General features: G+C 46.4%; 1 protein-coding gene across 2 annotated transcripts in view; it reads left to right on the forward strand.

The window, feature by feature from the left end:
• LOC118359189 (metalloprotease TIKI2-like) overlaps positions 1 to 20194 on the forward strand; it is a 113200-nt gene that overhangs the window by 64173 nt on the left and 28833 nt on the right. For both annotated transcript variants that reach the window (XM_052480479.1, XM_052480480.1), the window contains exons 3-4: positions 8409 to 8555; positions 17319 to 17493. In XM_052480479.1, the coding sequence (XP_052336439.1) occupies positions 8409 to 8555; positions 17319 to 17493 (322 nt within the window). The remainder of the gene's footprint in view (positions 1 to 8408; positions 8556 to 17318; positions 17494 to 20194) is intronic.

Here is a 20194-nt window from a genome sequence, read left to right on the forward strand (position 1 = left end):
GGAGAAGGAGAGGAGAGAGAGAAGAGAGAGAGAGAGAGAGAGAGAGAGAGAGAGAGAGAGAGAGGAGAGAGAGAGAGAGAGAGAGAGAGAGAGAGAGAGAGAGAGAGAGAGAGAGAGAGAGAGAGAGGAGAGAGAGAGAGAGAGAGAGAGAGAGAGAGAGAGAGAGAGAGAGTGAGAGAGAGAGAGAGAGAGAGAAGAGAGAGAGGGGGAGAGAAGAGAGAGAGGGGGAGAGAGAGAGACAGAGAGGGGAGAGAGAGAGAGAGAGAGAGAGAGAGAGAGAGAGAGAGAGAGAGAGAGAGAGAGAGAGAGAGAGAGAAAGTCAAATCCGGAAAGGATGGCTGACCGGAAAGATTGTCGAAAAATGTATAGAAGGGACAAAAGTTTTAGCTGGTATGTATGGTATGGCTGTGTGTGTGTGTGTGTGTGTGTGTGTGTGTGTCTAGATAGGGTTCTAACCAGGGTAAAGACTGTGTAAGGGACCCGGCTGTTGCTATTGTCAGATGCTATTAGTTGAAAGCATTGCTTACCTTCAAATAAGTAAAAGTAACACAAAAGAGGTGCCAAGGGGTTGTCAAAATATTTAGCCAATTCTTGGAAGTTGGAAAATCACATTTGAAGACATTTTTTTGTTTTCATGTTGGTTTTATAGCACTGACAGGTTACAGGGTTACCTAAAAAATGATCAGGTATGAGGGCTACTGTTGAAGACAACGGTGAAGCTACCAGAGAATGTACAGACAACTTTGAAGTGGTCTTGTGTGTCACAATCTCCATTTCCTACTGTAATGTATTCAAGGTGTTTCCGACTAAACGTAAAAGATCAGACGACAGTGGTTTTGAAAGAGTCACAATAACTTGCTCAGTATGACAAACAGGCATCAAGCAGAGATGATAAAGACAGGAAGTGAAAAGAGGAAATTTAGACTTTTCAGACTTTGTTTTACTGTGTTTGTCTTGTGATCAGCTAGGAGTCTGTGGGAGTTTAGGGGATTGTGCCCCGGTGTCTTTTCAAAGGCAGCGATGCACAGGTTTTCTTCCACATCCAGACACGCACACACCCACACGCACCCACACGCACAAATCCTATAGTATCTGCCGTAGTTGAACCACTCAGGAGGATGTGTGTATGATGAGATGTCTGGATCCTGGTTTCCCAACCTTAGCTAACCCTGGATGTTATTACAGCCACACTCACCCCCAGAATCTCAGGACACTCTAAACCCGATCCCCTTTGGGCTAAGCCCCATTCCTTCCCAGAGGAGCCCAGCCGAGCATGTTCCTGGGTCAGGGTGCTGGGTCTGCTGGTGAAACACAACCACTATGAGCTCCCAGAGCGAGGCAGGCAGTGGAGAGGAACAATGCCCGAAGCTGTTTCTCTATGTATCCTTGATCAGTGGTGATTAAATATCTGAGAGCAGACTTCTCAGATCCTTCTCAGATCTCCTGCCTGATGCTGGTAGGTCTCTCCATGCTTGTCATACCTCCTTAGACCCACGGCCCACTTCCACTAACGATGCCCCTTACCCTGCCCACAGAGGACAAACCTACGTCTGCCTAACACATGCTTACATTATGTTTTACATTATCTCCCTCTCTCATTTATTTTGTTCCGTCTACGTACTTTGAGAGGGTAGAAAAAAATAGGTATTTATTTAGGTGTATATATATATAGAGAGAGAGAGGGGAAGAGAGATTGTAATTACAACCCATATTTGTTTATTTATTTTCGCTTTTGTACTTCGCATTTTGTACTTCGTAACTATTCGCATTGTTACAACACTGTATATAGACATAATATGACATTTGAAATGTCTTTATTCTTTTGGAACTTCTGTGAGTGTAATGTTTACTGTACATGTTTATAGTTTATTTCACTTTTGTTTCTTATCTACTTCACTTGCTTTGGCAACGTTAACATATGTTTCCCATGCCAATAAAGCCCAATGAAGAATTACATTTTGAGAGAGAGAGAGAATAAAGAGTTAACAAACCAATTGTTTTTTAAGCGAAAGAGAGAGAAAGAGAAAAAAAGAGTTAGGTAGGAAAGGAAGTGAGGGAGGAAATGGAGTGAGGTAGGAAAGGAAGTGAGGTAGATGACATGAGCGAGCTGTCCAACACCTTGTCACCAGCACCTACTCATTACATGTTATAATAGCATAAAAGTCTTAGGCGTAAAACCAGGAACACAAATTCTAACAAACAGACAGGGTTTAATACACTTCGAGGTCAATTGCTTCTATGTACGTGTTGATAAATGGCCGTTTTTCTGCACCTTCTCTCGTTTTTTTCTCTTGCTCTTTCTTTCCACTGATCACATATTAAATGTTGGAATGCTTCACTGGCGTTCCAACACTGTCAGCGTGGTGCTCTTTCCAGCTTTGTTCTTTATGCAATCTGTACTTAATTAGGATCTCATGAAGGTGTTGTGATGAGTAACCTGTGTGAAGTAAAGTGTGGTATTAAATTCCATGAGATCATCACGTAATCCCCCTCCACCTTTGTGAAGTGCTGTGATGGCCTATGTCAGGCCTCTGTGGTCTAGCCTGTTTCAGCCTTTCCCTTATAGGCAGAGAGAGACACTTCATCTGAAGGACAGCCACTCTGTCCGTCAACATACACACACGCACACGCACACTCACACACACACACACACCTACACACTCATTCAACACATCAAAGTGCAGGCGCTATGGCAAGAGCACAGAGATGTGCAGTCTCCACAGTGTGAGAACAATATTGACTTACCAGACCACTCACATCTCTCTCTCTCTCTCTATATATATATATATATATATATATATATATATACCAGGTCCAGAGTGTCTGGTGCAGTTAGCTGTGTTTAAGGAAACTCCCAGCAGTCCAAAGGGGCTGGCAGGTTGAGTTGTGCCAGCCCATACCCCGCCCCGCACCCAGCCCCAGCCCTCTCTCTGCCCAGGGCCTGGTCTGGTGTTGCTCTTGGCAGCCGTAGAAAGCCCTGGGCGGGCAGAGAGCCATGTGGGTCAAGGTCTTGGGCAACGCCAATGCGCATCTGTGCCCCAGCCCACCAGCCAGAGGAAAAATGAAAACAATAAAGCAAGCACGCGATATAGAAATAAATATGTGAGGGATTGTCATTATGGAGCAGGCAGGGGGTCCTGGAATTTCCTGGTGAGGTATGAGGTGTGCGGGGGAATGAAAGCATATTTGCCGTTATTAGTGCTGAGCGATTAACCAACATTTCAGGGGGGTTTCGGTTATTAAACAACTAATTGACCAACGATGGTTTAATTACTTGAATTCCATTGAGTTAGTTATTTTTTTGTGAACTCCACGCAACGTTTCTCTAGGGAGAAATCACATCATTCAGGATAGAAATCAAGTCAAGAACTACGTGGGACGCTGGGCTGAACCTAGTTCAGCACAGAATTGTGGGAGTTGATTCAACTCAAATCAAATCTTATTGGTCATGTACACTTGATTAGTAGATGTTATTGCAGGTTCTAGTTCCGACAGTGCAGTAATATCTAACAAATGACACAACTTATACCCAATACACACAAATCTAAGTAGGAATGAATTAAGACTATATACATATATGGACGAGTGATGTCAGAGTGGAACGGACTAAAATACAGTAGAATAGTATAGAATATAGTGTATACATATGAGATGAGTAATGCCTGATATGTCAACATTATTAAGTGACTAAGATACCGTAGAAAGTATAGAATACAGTATATATGTCACGCCCTGGTCGAAGTATTTTGTGTTTTTCTTTATGTATTTGGTCAGGCCAGGGTGTGACATGGGTTTTTGTATGTGGTGTGTAGCTTAGTGGGATTGTAGCTTAGTGGGGTGTTCTAGGAGAGTCTATGGCTGTCTGAAGTGGTTCTCAATCAGAGGCAGGTGTTTATCGTTGTCTCTGATTGGGAGCCATATTTAGGTAGCCATATTCTTTGGTTGTATTGTGGGTGATTGTCCTGAGTGTCTTGATGTCCTTAGTCTGTGTTAGTTTGCACCAGTTAAGGCTGTTTCGGTTTTCACTATGTTTATTGTTTTGTAGAGTTTGTGTTTTGGATTCGTGTTACGTTGTGTAAATAAACATGGATCACAATATACGCGCTGCAGTTTGGTCCGACTCTCCTTCACCATTAGAAAACCGTGACAATATACATATAAGATGAGTAATGCCAGACATTTAAAAAATTATTAAAGGGACTAGTGTTCCAGTTATTAAAGTGGCCAGTGAATTCTAGTCAATGCCTATTGGCAGCAGCCTCTAATGTGCTAGTGATGGCTGTTTAACTACTGGACTGTTTTATTACTGGACCTGTGCAACACAATCCATACTTTCAACTGTACTGACGACCTGAAAGGTATGACGTAGACCCACGTTGCATGATTTATGAATGGCAAAGGGATACGCAAACCAAATGAGTCAGTAAACAATAATTAGGCTATTAGATTTTGACTCATCGTTACCACATCATGCTCTCTCTCCCTCCTCCGTGTAAAGAAATGTGACTGCAACTAGAGATCTGTATATAATGAAGAGATGCTCATGTCTCTGCCCTAACGATGTGAATCTTACAAGTTTTGGTCCACAGAGCAAACATTCCACTGCCCCCTCTGGTTCTTGCTGGCAGAGTCCAGGAGCCCTCCTGGGCATGTATGCCTTAGCCCACACGTGGCCCGAGGACCTACTGTATGCCTTCCCTCTGACCCCCCTGATCTTAGCAACGCTACACAGGGTCTCTCAGGCTTAGCACAGGCTGCTGCTTGATGGCCCAGATGGCAGCTCCCTCACAGACAGGACCTGCTCTCACTGCAGGATATGGCATCCCGGCCCAGACCAACTACAGCTATGGGTGTGGCCCCTGAAGAGCCCAACCCTCTCTGCTGCAATCCTGCTATTATCGAGATGTTACAGAATGCCAGACCCCCATCATCCAGGATGATGTATGCTGGTTGCTGTAAGCTGTTTATCAAATTATGCTCTACACGGGCTGAGGAACCGGTGTCCTGCTCTGTACCCATTGGACTCTGGTTGCTCTGCCTCTACCTTGAAGGTGTATGCCTCAGCCATATCGGCTAACCATTTAGGCAGCGATGGAAAATCGGCAAGATGATGTCCACCGTCTGCATCCCCTCAGAGGTGTCCTCGCGTCATCCTGGGATCTGACACTAGCTTCGAAGGCTTTGACAAACCCTCCCTACCGAGCATACGGAGGAGCCGGACATAAAATGGTTCTCTCTGGAAACAGCTTTCCTCTTAGCTATTTCATCAGCGAAACGTGTGAGTGAGCTCCACACGCTCTCTATGAGTCCTGTCTGCCTACGATGGAAGGTAGATGACCTAGCTGTGACCTTATGGCCCAATCCAGCCTTTTTGCCTAAGGTTTTATCACCCCTTCACATCAATCAAGCCATCGAGCTGGCCTACTGCCCCCCTCCTCTCCAGAATGCGGAGGAGGACGAGCGAGCAAATCTCCTGTGTCCAGTCCATTCTCTCAAAGGCTACATGCAAGCCTCGGAGCAGTACAGGAAGACAGACCAGTTGTTTCTGTGTTTCAATGGTAAATCAAAAGGCCTTGCATTGTCCAAGCAGTGGCTTTCACACTGGGTTGTGGATGTCATCACTCAGACCTACAAGGGTGTAGGGCTCCCTGTCCTAGAAGGTGTGATATGTCACTCGATCAGAAGTGTAGCCACATCCTGGACTGCACCTAGAGGCATCCCCCTGAAAGAGATATGAGCAACTGCTACCTGGTCGTCGCCCTGCATATTCTCAAGATTTGAAAGGGTCAACGTCACATCCTGCCACACCATGGGGTCTGCCATTCTTCCAGTGGCACAGGTGCAATAATCAGATCAATCAATTAGTAGTGCAATTCCTTGCGACCTTGTTGGTATGACTCATCCATACTTTCACCGTACTGACGTTCTGAAAGGTATGAAGTAGAGCGGAAGTTACGAATGTAACTATGGTTCTACGAATACCTTGTAGACCGTCAGTACTTTCCTGTCACTCGGAATCTTTGGGTGAGAAAATTCTCTGAGTGCGTGGTCTGATGTATTGTTTTATATGAACCGTGGGGGCACATCCTCCGATGCTGTCACGTCACTAGCATGACTTCCTTGTTACTTTCTTGTTATCCATGCTTTCAACCATATTGACAGTCTTCAGGAATTAGTAGAGCCATAGTTAGTACACATTAGTAACTTCCGTTATATGTCCATTGTATTGCATTTCATTGTATTGCATTGTCAGTCAGTAAGTATAGCCTACCAAATCGTATCAAATCGTATCGATGAGAGAGTCCTTAATTTGGCTCCCTAATCTGCATAGGCTACTGGGAGGCCTAAGCTTATTGGTGATTATCGGAAGATAAATTATAAAAACATTTGATGAAGATGGTGAATCATCACAGCAGGAACAATATTTGGTATTTTTATATTTGGTATTTTATTAGGATCCCCATTAGCTGTTGCAAAAGCAGCAGCTACTCTTCCTGGGGTCCACACAAAACATGAAACATAATACAGAATGACATAATACAGAACATCATTAGACAAGAACAGCTCAAGGACAGAACAACATACATTTGATTTAAAGGCACACGTAGCCTACATATCAATGCATACACACAAACTATCCACGTCAAATAGGGGAGAGGTGTTGTGTCGGTGAGGTGTTGCTTTATCTGTTTTTTGAAACCAGGGTTGCTGTTTATTGGAGCAATATGAGATGGAAGGAAGTTTCATGCAATACAGGCTCTATATAATACTGAACATTTTCTGGAATTTGTTCTGGATTTGGGGACTGTAAAAACTGTGACTGTGAATATTTTCAATGTTTTGGCAATTGAATGTTCACTAGTTTGGGCTTTGGAACTTCCATTAAAAAGCTCTAAAATCATTTTAATGTCATTATTTCACAATGCATTCAATGTTTAAAAAAAAATAAAAAATTACTCAGCACTAACCATTAAGGCTGCAGGTTTGATCAAGGCCCATTTTGGGATTACCGCTTTGGCAGGATGACAGCACGGCGCTGGGCCCTTGGCTGAAAATAGACTGTGAAACACGTCTAATAAAATAAATAAGATTGCTCACCGCTCTCTGTGCAGTGAGAAAGGCTGGGTGAGGTCCTGGGGTTGCTTGCATGCAATGGGAAATATGAGAAGAGGTTGAAGAGTGGACTGAGGGAGGGAAGAAGGGAGGGAGCAAGAGGGAAAGAGAGGCATCCATGCTGTCAGCTCTCTAGTGTTGTCTCCCCTCATTAGAACAGAGGCACACTACTAAGGCACCGCCTGGAAGACTGGTTAGCAAATACAATGACCTCAGACTACACAAGAAAGAGAGAGAGAGAGAGAGAGAGAGAGAGAAAAATCTCAAGCAAAATTGAGAAAGAAGAGAGTCACAAGATTTAGTTTAGAACTAGGTTGTGCTCAGCTCATTGTTAAGGTAACAAAAAGTTTAAGCAACATTCAAGAAGACAATACAATAAGGCATTTATGAGTTCAATAAGTGATTGCAAAAACACAACATCATTTTGTGAATTATTACATATAACCAGTGTGTTGACTTAGGGTAGATCAGTTGTGCAGCTGTAGGCCTTAAGCTTACACACAAATCATGCGGTCGGGATGTCGACCTTCAGTATTTACGGTATAGCCATCACTTTCCTTTACTAACCCTGGTGGAGGCAATTAGGTTTAGGAGTTACCAGCGGTGATGTAACATGCAGTCATACGTACGTAATCAAGAGTGCAAATCAACTGACCGCACCACCATAGGACATGAATGTGTTAGTGGGCGGAATGTGAGACAGTGTGAAACTCAATCTACTGTACTCTGAGTAAACCACTCTGTTCCCCACGCCCTCCACCTAGCGCTCCTGTCAGAACACTTAGCCCTGATTGACAGCTGGCTGGGGCCTGCCAGGCCAGTCAGAGGCGGCCGTGGGATTGAGGGGGCGGGAGCTGGGACTGTTAACCACTGGTGTCTGGGACAGCTGCAGTGTCGCAGCTCCCGCTGGTTGCTGCACGCCATAAATTCTCTCTAAAGAGGGTTTACTTTTTATTTTAATGGGGGCTGTAAATTTATGGTGCTGAGGCCCTGAGAGAGCTATTTTTAAAGGGACAGTCTTCCTCTTTTCCATTCTCCCTTATTTTTCCCTGGGAGAGGAGAAGTGGAGAAAATGGAGCTCTGCCATGCCTCTTGTGGTCTGTTTTAGCCAGTCTGCACATGATGGGCAACGTTAGGAAACTAATGGAAAGAAACTTCTATAAACTATCCATCATACAATTCCACTACAGTATGCCTGTGTTAGTGTGAGCCACAACAAAATGAGACTTTAACAGTGTGCTGGTATGCTGTCATTGTTCACACTGCCAAGTCCCTAACAGTTCCTCCCTCTGCAGGTGCTGTTTGCCCTGAACCAGACCCTGCTGCAGCATGAGAGTGTAAGAGCGGGCAGTCTGCAGGGCTCCTACACCACCGAGGACCTCATCACACACTACAACTGTGGAGACCTCAGCTCCATCATCTTCAACCATGACACCTCTCAGGTACATCCACCATTGCTGGAAGACGGAAAGGGGCTAAAGCCATGTTATTCCAACATGGTCCTGAAGATGCAGGCTTTTGTTTCTACCCAGCACTAACACACCCGATTGGACTAACAATCAAGCCCAGACTTAGAGGAGTGACTTACTATGACCACACACACTATAGTCGTCACACACCATGTACTATAAATCCTGTATTGACATACCAATTATGGCATGGTCATATTTCAACATTCATGAACACCGTACCATTATGTATGTTGTCAGACTGATGGCACACACATGATCACGACATCAGCAGCATCTAATTAGGATCATTTCAGAATATTACAGCACTTTACCTTCACAGGTGTATTATTACGGCCAGACAAATGATAGAATAAGACATTCTCTTCTGTATCCTTGGCCCCTAAAGACCATGTCTCCTACAGTTGTCTCCTGAGTCCCTCCGCTAAATCAGACCAGTGAGCCTGGGGTCTTTATCTAATAATAACACATCAACATTCCATACCACATGCTATAACCATCTAATGGTTGATGGCGGTGCCTGGCTGTGCTGATCTATGGCAGGCCTTATGAACTTTCTACCGGAGTAGCAGGTGTTCCCTGATAAATGGACAGTAATCCCCAGCCCCAAGTTCTCCCAACTCAGTCTTCATCTACTGGGGGCCTGATGGGCCGCAGGCGGGAGAGGTTAATGGATTTCAACACGGAGGGCCCTACTCATTCCTCCGCCTCAGCCTTAGCAGAGCAGGCCAATCCACCAGAGGGTGTAGAGCAATTAGGACGTTCAAAGAGAGAATGCAGACGAAGGCCCTGGTCAGGGCTGCAACCAGGAGTGAGGAAGGGAGGAAATGTTTCCCTGTCATTTCACATTTCCTGAGCGGTCAGGATAGACTGCAGCTAATGGGCTTTCCTGTGATAAGTTATCTGCATGTGGTTCACCCCCCCTCCAACTGGCCACCTCTTTCTTCTCTGTTTTCATTACACGCTCCTCATTCATCAGAGAACCGATGGGGCTCCCTCCCTTTTTCTTTACCCCCCGGTCCCCCGCCCCCATCCTCTCTGCTTCTCCTTCTCTAGCTTAGACACTCACACTCTAGTCCCACAGGACCCACCAGTCCTAGAGAGAGAGAAACAGAGAGAAAGAGACTGAGAGAGAGAGAATATAACAAGAAAGAGAGAGTTTGAAAGAGGAAAGAGAGAGAGAGCAAAATTGAGAAAGAAGAGAGTCACAAGAGGGGGGGGGGGTATGAGGGGAAAAGATATTTAGAAAGAGGAAGGAGAGTTGTAAAGATACATGATATAGGAGAGATCAGAGCTGTATCAAAAAGTAAATATGGTTCATGTCCTTGGTTACACACAATGTCATATACACCAATAATCATGTGTTTAACCACATTACTACGTGCCATGAAAACCAGATCTTGAGAGAGAGTAGACAGATTGATAGAGAGAGAGACTTTGACTTTGTCTTTCTTTAATGAAACTTTCTAATTTCATTTAAAACTCCCCACCCCCTTAAAAATAAAACACCTAAATATATCCTGTACTGCATACATGTACCATACTCACCTTTCCATCTACCACATGATACCACATGATACATCACAAATCTCCAAAAAACACACCACTTCTACAACCGTATATCCAAAACATCTTCCCCCAGCTATACAGACAGCCCCCCCAACACACCACATCTCCTGAAACATCTCCACACTTTTTATCATTCTATAGATGTCAAACTCAACCCTAAGGCGCGCAGAGACCATCCCATTAAACAATAGTAAAGGGTCTGTTATCTCACCCACCTTTGACCCTGTTCCTCCTTGTGAGCCAAATAGACAACTTCGCCTGATCAAACAGAAAATGCAACAAAACACATTTGGCCTTCGACTTATTAAAGTACTTGTACCCCATTATAAACATCCCAACAGTAAAAACCACCCCCAACCTCTCACACAGTCATTCCAACAGAGACATTAATGGCATTAACCTGGCGCACACAGAAAACACACGAATCACAGTTTCTTTTATTACACAGAATGGACAACCCTGCCTGATTCCCGGTTCAACCTGTGCCAACCAGCTGTTAGAGGCCAGGGTTCCATGAAGAACCCTCCACCGGAGGTCCCCTGACCTCTTTGGTACTGGGGGTTTGTAGAGCCCCCTCCATTTAAAACCCACCATACATTCACTCCTGTTAGGCTCCTAATGTTCCTAACCTTAACACAGAGGTTGTAGAGGGCTTTACCTCCCACCCCTTCAAACTCCCCCAGGCTCGGAGTGTTAAAATCTAACAAGTCCTCCAGACCCCTTGCCAGTCTCCAGTCTCTGCAGTCACCTGCAGTGGCGGGAACATTGGTGGCCCCTCCCCCTTTGGCCACTCAAACATCCCCCTTACCGGCTCAGACAGTGCCTCCTGGACCTCCTCCAGGAATCTCTTCAGCAGCCTAAGAGACGTTATTCCTGTTTGTTGTGCCAGGACTTCCGGGGTTTTCCACCCCTCCTCTCCCAGCAGTCGCAGGTCTCCCAGCCTTTGTAAACCCACTGACATCAGTTGCCTCTGCAGGGTGGCCGACTGAAACGATCTCAAAGGGATGGCTGGGTTGTGGAAAATAGGCTCCTCCCACAACCACAGTCCAGGCTCCACACCACCTTCTCGTATGGGCCTTAGCAGCTGCCAGGCCCTCAGCACTGCAGAGTAAAAATCTGAGAGACCTGCTGTACTCAGCCTCTCCAGCTACATGAGGAACAGCTGCCGGTCCAACCCTAATCCGCCAGCTCTCTTCAGCAGTGCGCATGCTGGTTCCCTCCAGCCGACATCAGTGTGGTTCAGCAGTCTCTGCACCGCCTTTTGCTGGAAAGCAGCCACCCTGCTCTCCAGTTCCACCAAGCCCTGTCCTCCTTCGTGAACGGTCATGAACAACACTGCCACCCTCAGCCAGTGATAGCCCGATCAGAAAAAGTTCACCAGCTTGCGTTGCAGTTCTGCGAGCAGACCGGCGGGGGGGTTGAGGACAGCCAGTTTATGCCACAGGGAAGATGCCACCAGGTTGTTGATTATCAGCACCCTCCCTCTATATGACACTTGGGACAGGAGCCACTTCCACCTGGCCAGTCTTGACACCACTGCCTGTAACAGACCCTCCCAGTTCTTCCTGACCCACTTCTCCCAGCCCAGGTACACCCCCAACACTTTAAGCCCTTCACAACCCCACTGCAAACCCCCTGGAAGCAGAGGAGGGGTCTTATCCCCCCATGCCCCACATAACAGAGCTTTTCTCTTGCCCCAGTGTACCTTATCTGATGAAGCTCCCTCGTACACCTTCAGACTGGTCTCTAGTGCCTGCATATCCTGACCATCACAGAAACGTAATCTGCATATACTGACACTGCTATGCCTGTCACCACATCCATGCCTGTCCAGCACACTCCCTGCAGTCTCTTGCGTAGCAGTCCCCAAAAAGTCTCAATGGCTAGTGTATATAACGGCTGAGATAAAGGACATCCTTGTCTAATGCCCTGCCTCACCTAGACTGGCCTACTGAGCCCCCCTCCCACCTTGACCATACATGACGCCCCAGCGTACAACAGCTTCACACAGGTCAAAGAACTCTTCCCAAACCCAAACACAGACATCACATTAAACAGATACTCATGGTCAACTCTATCAAAAGACCAGTCCGAAGTTCACATTAGAACCTCTTGACAAGTTCAAGAGGTAGACAATGCATACCCAATGCCGTAGACAATGCATACCCTTGGCTACCGCTTCACCGTCTTTCCGAACTAAAGAAGAAGGAGCTGAGAGCCTCTATCTCCTTGAGCATGGAGAACCTAGCTCTTACAAGTGCTCCCTTTGCTTTAACCTGGAAAATACTGCCCAGGTCCCTACGTAATTCAGCTAAATTAGCCTCGAGGCCTACATTGCCTTGCCCCACCATCTCTAATTTGGACTTTCCCCACATCCCACCATTGACTCAGAGACTCATACTCCTCTCTTCACTGCTCCCACCTTTCCCAAAAGGTCTGGAAACCTGAGCAAAAAGTGGCATCTTGTAAGAGCTTTACATTAAACTTCCAATAGGATTCCTGCCGAGGCCCTGGTGAAATGAACAGCCGAGCCATGGTTATGTGTTGATCTGAAAACCCCACCGGGAGAATGGAAGCGCCCAACAGCCTATTGCACCGATTCCTGGACATGTAATATCGATCAAGCCGGGCTGCACTCACCCTAGCCCCAAAAACCTTCACCCATGTATACTGTCTTGTGTTGGGCTGCACTCACCCTAGCTCCAAAGACCTTCACCCATGTATACTGTCTTGTGTTGGGCTGCACTCACCCTAGCCCCAAAGACCTTCACCCATGTATACTGTCTTCTGTTGGGCTGCACTCACCCTAGCTCCAAAGACCTTCACCCATGTATACTGTCTTGTGTTGGGCTGCACTCACCCTAGCTCCAAAGACCTTCACCCATGTATAATGTGTTGGGCTGCACTCACCCTAGCCCCAAAGACCTTCACCCATGTATACTGTCTGGTGTTGGGATGTTTAGTTCTCCAAACATCCACCCAGTCGAACTGATTAATGATGTCCCTTAACACTCACACTGAATGTGGCTTTTCCCCATTTCTGTCTTTCGTTAAAATCCATTGTACAGTTCCAGTCCCCTCTGACCACCAGCGTCTCTTCAGGCGCTACCTGTGAGAGTTCCTGTCTAAAACTCCCAAATAGAACCCCACTCTCTCTCCCTGTGTTAGGCATATAAACATTTATAAAGACAAAACCCATGTTGTTAATTTCTGCTTTTACAACAAGCATCCTACCCCTACACACCTCCTTTGAGGAGAACATTTTTACAGACAGACCCGGTACAAAAAGGATTGCCACCCCTGCACTAACATTTGTCCCATGGCTCAACACACTTGCCCCTTTCCACCAGAGCCCCCAATTGACTTCATTCAACACATCACTATGCGTCTCCTGCAGAAACAACACCCGTACCTTTTTTTGTTTTACATACTCACCCAACACACTCCTCTTTCCCGCATCTCTGGCGCCATTTATATTGAGCGAGCCTACCGAAGTCTCCATAAGAAGTGGGAGAAAAGCCAGCAAAGAAAGCTCAAAGAGCCTCAGTGCCAGAAAGAAACTATACATCTAAAGTGTCTGAAGGTAGACCCTTACGCACAGTTGTGACCCACTTCCTCAACCTAAACCGTTTCCTGGGTGAGAGGACACCATGCCCCTCATTTTTCATAGCATGTTGTACGGATCTTACAAACTTTCTTGGATAAATAACTCCTCATCGTCCTCTTCCTCAGATTCACTTTCCTCCTCTCCATCTCCCATCCTGACCACCTGCCCCTTCCTCTCTGGTCAGGGCCTCCACCCCAGCACCAGGAAAAGGTTCCATGGTGCTTTTGACCACACCCTTTTTCCTTTTCTGCTTGACCCCCCCCACCCCCCCCCCTAGTCTCTTACACTTCCCCACTATACTCTCCTCATCCATTAGAATAACCTGACTAGACCCAGCCTCATCTACACCACCATCCATAACATGACTAGACCCAGCCTCATCTACACCACCATCCATAGCATGACTAGACCTAGCCTCATCTACACCACCATCCATAGCATGACTAGACCCAGCCTCATCTACACCACCCTCTATAGCCTGACTAGACCTAGCCTCATCTACACCACCATCAATAGCATGACTAGACCCAGCCTCATCTACACCACCCTCTATAGCCTGACTAGACCCAGCCTCATCTACACCACCATCCATAGCCTGACTAGACCCAGCCTCATCTACACCACCATCCATAGCATGACTAGACCCAGCCTCATCTACACCACCATCCATAGCATGACTAGACCCAGTCTCATCTACACCACCATCCATAGCATGACTAGACCCAGCCTCATCTACACCACCATCTCTAGCATGACTAGACCCAGCCTCATCTACACCACTATCCATAGCATGACTAGACCCAGCCTCATCTACACCACCATCCATAGCATGACTAGGCCCAGCCTCTGCATCTCATTGCCCCCTGCATGTTGACCTCGATTTCCCCCACTGGCGCTTGTGCCCTCACTTTGTCTGCTGCCTTTATGTGGGCACGCAAAGCTTTTATTCTCCAAATCCCCACACTCAAAACACCGTAGGCTATCTGTGCTGGCAAACCCTGCGTAGAGCCCCTCACCATGCCTCACTTTAAAATGCACATTTAGTTGTTGTTCATTGTTTTTCAGAAACATAAACACTTGGGGCGGCAGGGTAGCCTAGTGGTTAGAGTGTTGTACTAGTAACAGGAAGGTTGCAAGTTCAAATCCCCGAGCTGACAAGGTACAAATCTATTGTTCTGCCCCTGAACAGGCAGTTAACCCACTGTTTCTAGGCCATCATTGAAAATAAGAATTTGTTCTTAACTGACTTGCCTGGTTAAATAAAGGTAAAAAAAACACAAAAAAACACTTCCCTCCGGAACAAAACAACGTGCTTCACGGCATCTGTCTGAAAGCCTGCCGACACAAAAACCGCTAGCAACCTTACCGAAACGACTCAGCTCTTTCCTGATTTGATCATCTGTAATAAATGGAGGCAAATTTGCAACTACCAACCTGGTCGAAGGGGTAGAAAGAGGTGAAATTTGCACCAACACCCCTTCTAAATATTCCGCAAGCAATTAGCCTACCAACCAAATTTGCTCTGTTCATGAAGACAACCACAGCTTTGTTCATCCTAGAAGCAGAATGTATAAGTTCAGCTCCTACCTGTTCACCGACTGCAAGCAGAACCTCGTCCACTTTAACTCCATTCTAAGGAACACGCCTGAATCCATGCCCTATCGACAGCTTCTCCTCCGCGCTAGGCTGAGAAGCCATCCCGCACACCACACCTTCCAAACCCCAGGAAACTAACTCTGTCCTCTTCCACCCTAACTTTGAAAAAATCTGTGGATACCGCTAAAACAAATAGTGCATTAACCCTCCACTATAGAAAAAATAAATGTAAAGAAAAGACCAAGGACATAATAAAAAAATTGTTAGGACAGAGCCCACCACACCAAACACTCAAACTCCAAAAAACTCCCAGCATACACTACAAGAGAGAGCGAGAGAGACAAAGAGAGAAGATTAAGAGACAGAGAGAGGAGATTAAGAGAGAGAGAGGTGACAGAGAGAGACAGACAGAGATATTATTGGTGAGAGAGAGACAGAGAGAGGAGATTAAGAGAGTGTGAGATGGGAGAGAGGGATGATAGTGTTTTGGGGGAGTGTGTGAGATAGAGACTGCATGCTAACAGGAGTACGACAGCTGACCCATCTATGTCTCAGCGCAACCCATCACAGACACACACACATGTACGTGATTAGGAGCTTTCCATGCTCCCTTGGCTTTCAGCTCTCCAGTCCTCCTCATGACTTTTAGTGCTGCAGCTCAATAAGACACAGCAGTTACAGGTGTCCAGAACATACAGTACATCATACAGTACTTTTCAAGGCCCTCTGGGCAATCAGTCTTTAAATCCCCAAGAGACATGATATACTCTCTCTCTCTCTCTCTCTCTCTCTCTCTCTCTCTCTCTCTCTCTCTCTCTCTCTCTCTCTCTCTCTCTCTCTCTCTCTCTCTCTCTCTCTCTCTCTCTCTCTCTCTCTCTCTCTCTCTCTCTCTCTCTCTCTCTCTCTCTCTCTCTCTCTCTCTCTCTCTCTCTCTCTCTCTCTCTCTCTCTCTCTCTCTCTCTCTCTCTCTCTCTCTCTCTCTCTCACAGCCCACGCACAGCCCTGTTCTCTCTGACCTCTCTCCTGATAACCCCTTCCTGTCATTACCCTCCCTCCTCCCCCCTCACTCCCTCCATCTCCACTGGGGGGAGTAGCCCTGGTCAGGAAGTGGAGAGGAACTTGCTCCTAACAAATGCTTTGACCCCAGAGCTGGAAGGAAGTGAACAGGATACTCCCAGAGAACAGCACAGGGATGGGGCTCAGAGGCAGTCTGCTCCGCTGCCTCCTGGCCCCCGGTGTGTGTGTGTGTGCGTCTTTCAGAGCAGCTTTATAATAGAGCAGGGCCTCTGTAACCGTGGCCCTTGAGGCCCCCCTCTAAACACAAGACCTCCCTCCCCTCCTGCTCCTCCTGGACCCCTGATCATCTCTGCAGATTAATGGACTGCCTATCCCTCTGAGCTGGCCAAGAGCTGACTACATCCAGGAAGCTGTCTGCTGTAAATCAATCAAACCCCAATTAAACACACATTCACACACACACATGCAAGCAGGCATGCAAACACACACACACACACACACACACACACACACACACACACACACACACACACACACACACACACACACACACACACACACACACACACACACACACACACACACACACACACACACACACACACACACACATCAGCAGAGTAGAGCTGTGTCATTTTCTCTCTCTCTCTCTGTGTCTCTCTCTCTCTGTCTCTGGTGGTCATTTTCCATCAGGCTGTCATGCAACACACGCTGGCACAAATGTCAGGAACACTTTCTCCTGCCAGGTCTCACACAGGCACTTGTGTGTGCCAGGACGTCACTAACACCCTCCCTCTCCGACTCTGTCCTTGTCTCTTTCCTCTTCCCTGGTTCTCCCACTCTGTCCTCTCTTTCCTCTTCCCTCGTTCTCCCACTCTGTCCTTCTCTTTCCCCTCCCTCTCTTCCATTCTCTCTTTCCCCTTCCTTCTCTCTCCCCCCCCTCTCAGCTCCCTCACTTCATCAACAGTTCCCTGCCAGCCCATGAGAAGACCACGGCACTTCAGATTGACAACTACTTCCGCCAGGAGCTCATCTACAAACGCAATGAGCGAATGGCACACCGCATCTCCGCCCTCATCCAGCGAAACCCCTCCCAGACCTTCTTCTTTGCTTTTGGTGCAGGTGAGTGGGGAGGAATGTAAGGTTATGAGTCCAGTTAACCACATAACACTCATCTAAGGTCAGTTTCACATTTTACCACTTTATTTTTCTTTCTTTATTTCACCTTTATTTAACCAGGTAGGCTAGTTGAGAACACCTTTATTTAACCAGGTAGGCTAGTTGAGAACACCTTTATTTAACCAGGTAGGCTAGTTGAGAACACCTTTATTTAACCAGGTAGGCTAGTTGAGAACACCTTTATTTAACCAGGTAGGCTAGTTGAGAACACCTTTATTTAACCAGGTAGGCTAGTTGAGAACACCTTTATTTAACCAGGTAGGCTAGTTGAGAACACCTTTATTTAACCAGGTAGGCTAGTTGAGAACACCTTTATTTAACCAGGTAGGCTTGTTGAGAACACCTTTATTTAACCAGGTAGGCTAGTTGAGAACACCTTTATTTAACCAGGTAGGCTAGTTGAGAACACCTTTATTTAACCAGGTAGGCTAGTTGAGAACACCTTTATTTAACCAGGTAGGCTAGTTGAGAACAAGTTCTCATTTGCAACTGCGACCTGGCCAAGATAAAGCATAGCAGTGTGAACAGACAACACAGAGTTACACATGGAGTAAACAATTAACAAGTCAATAACACAGTAGAAAAAAAGAGAGTCTATATACATTGTGTGCAAAAGGCATGAGGAGGTAGGCGAATAATACAATTTTGCAGATTAACACTGGAGTGATAAATGATCAGATGGTCATGTACAGGTAGAGATATTGGTGTGCAAAAGAGCAGAAAAGTAAATAAATATAAACAGTATGGGGATGAGGTAGGTAAAATTGGGTGGGCTATTTACCGATAGACTATGTACAGCTGCAGCAATCGGTTAGCTGCTCAGATAGCAGATGTTTGAAGTTGGTGAGGGAGATAAAAGTCTCCAACTTCAGCGATTTTTGCAATTCGTTCCAGTCACAGGCAGCAGAGAACTGGAACGAAAGGGTTAGGTTAGGATTTAGGGAGGGTAAGCTCAACCTAGATCTGTGCCTATGGGCACCTCTATGGGACCCCATCTCTGGTACTCTGTTGTGCTCACAGAAACTGTGTGTTCGTCTTTCACAAACACTGAAGCTTAGTTACTTGACATAGGGAGCTGGAAGTGGCTGCAGGGTGGATGATGGCGACAGTAGTCAATTATAGATTACCTGTCTTTATGGCCCAGTCAGAGGTGGGTTTTGGCAGCCAGAGGACAGGAGACAGATGAAGGCTGGAGGCCATGTTCACAGTGCTGCCCTGCACCTCAGCCCACCGTTAGCTCTCCCCAGCCACCAGTAAAGACTAATGGGGCGTAGAGAGGAGAGGAGAGGAGAGGAGAGGAGAGGAGAGGAGAGGAGAGGAGAGGAGAGGAGAGGAGAGGAGAGGAGAGGAGAGGAGAGGAGAGGAGAGAGAGGAGAGGAGAGGAGAGGAGAGGAGAGGAGAGGAGAGGAGAGGAGAGGAGGAGAGGAGAGGAGAGGAGAGGAGAGGAGCTTATACCCAACATCTCAGTGGAGGCAAGGAATGCTCATGGATACAGTTACATCTACATCTGCACAGTGTCTGAATGTCTGGTTGTGTGTGGGTCTGTATGTGGGTCTGTGTGTGTGTTTGTGTGTATGTATGTATGTGTATGTCTGTGTGTATGGGGGGACAGCGAGTGAGAAAGAGATATCTGGTTTGTGTCTGGTTAGTGTTTGTACCCATGTTAATGTGTGTTTACGCTGAGCAAAATGCTCTCAATCTTGTGTTTGAAAACTTGTGTTAGAAAACTGGAGAAAGTGCAGGACAATAATAGTCTTCAATTGTTCCCAGATCTCTGGCATGTAGAAACACATGTAAAATACACACATGCACGAACACACACACACACACACAACAGCAGTTCCCTCCCAAATCCAGAAATGAAGAAACCATGAGATGTTTGTTTCAATTATCATTCCACACTAATGCTGCTAATGTTTCCTGAATGTTGCAGTGTGTCCTGGGGGAGAGGGGAGTGTGTGTATGTGTGTAAATGGGTGGTGCAGTCTCCTGGGTGTGTGCTTAGTGCTGTGCACCATACTGCATGATTAATGCTGATCGCCTGGTTCCTTCCTCTGAGCATTTTTCACTCCCTCGCTCCTTCTACCCAATGTTTGGACAAGGCCACTGCAGCAATAACCAGCTGTGCAGAGATAGAGTGTGTACAGTATGTGTGTGTACAGTATGTGTGTGTACAGTATGTGTGTGTACAGTATGTGTGTGTACAGTGTGTGTGTACAGTATGTGTGTGTACAGTGTGTGTGTGTGTGTGTGTGTGTGTGTGTGTGTGTGTGTGTGTGTGTGTGTGTGTGTGTGTGTGTGTGTGTGTGTGTGTACAGTATGTGTGTGCACAGTGTGTGTGTGTGTGTGTGTGTGTGTGTGTGTGTGTGTGTGTGTGTGTGTGTGTGTGTGTGTGTGTGTGTGTGTGTGTACATGATTATACAGTAAGTGTACTATAGCTGTGTGTTCACAAGTGTACACACTGTATGTGTATTAGAAGTAATGAGTTGATTTTCATGTAATAAATACATCTATGACCAGCATTCCAGTGAACCGGTGGAGGAAATAACCCTCGATGAATCTGAAGATACATCCTTCCATTATTAAACTGTGTTTTCATTGGGATCCTGAAACCCACGTCAACCACAGATACAAGTGAACCAAA

This window comes from Oncorhynchus keta, chromosome 26 (assembly GCF_023373465.1).
Source record: "Oncorhynchus keta strain PuntledgeMale-10-30-2019 chromosome 26, Oket_V2, whole genome shotgun sequence".
NCBI lineage: Eukaryota > Metazoa > Chordata > Actinopteri > Salmoniformes > Salmonidae > Oncorhynchus > Oncorhynchus keta.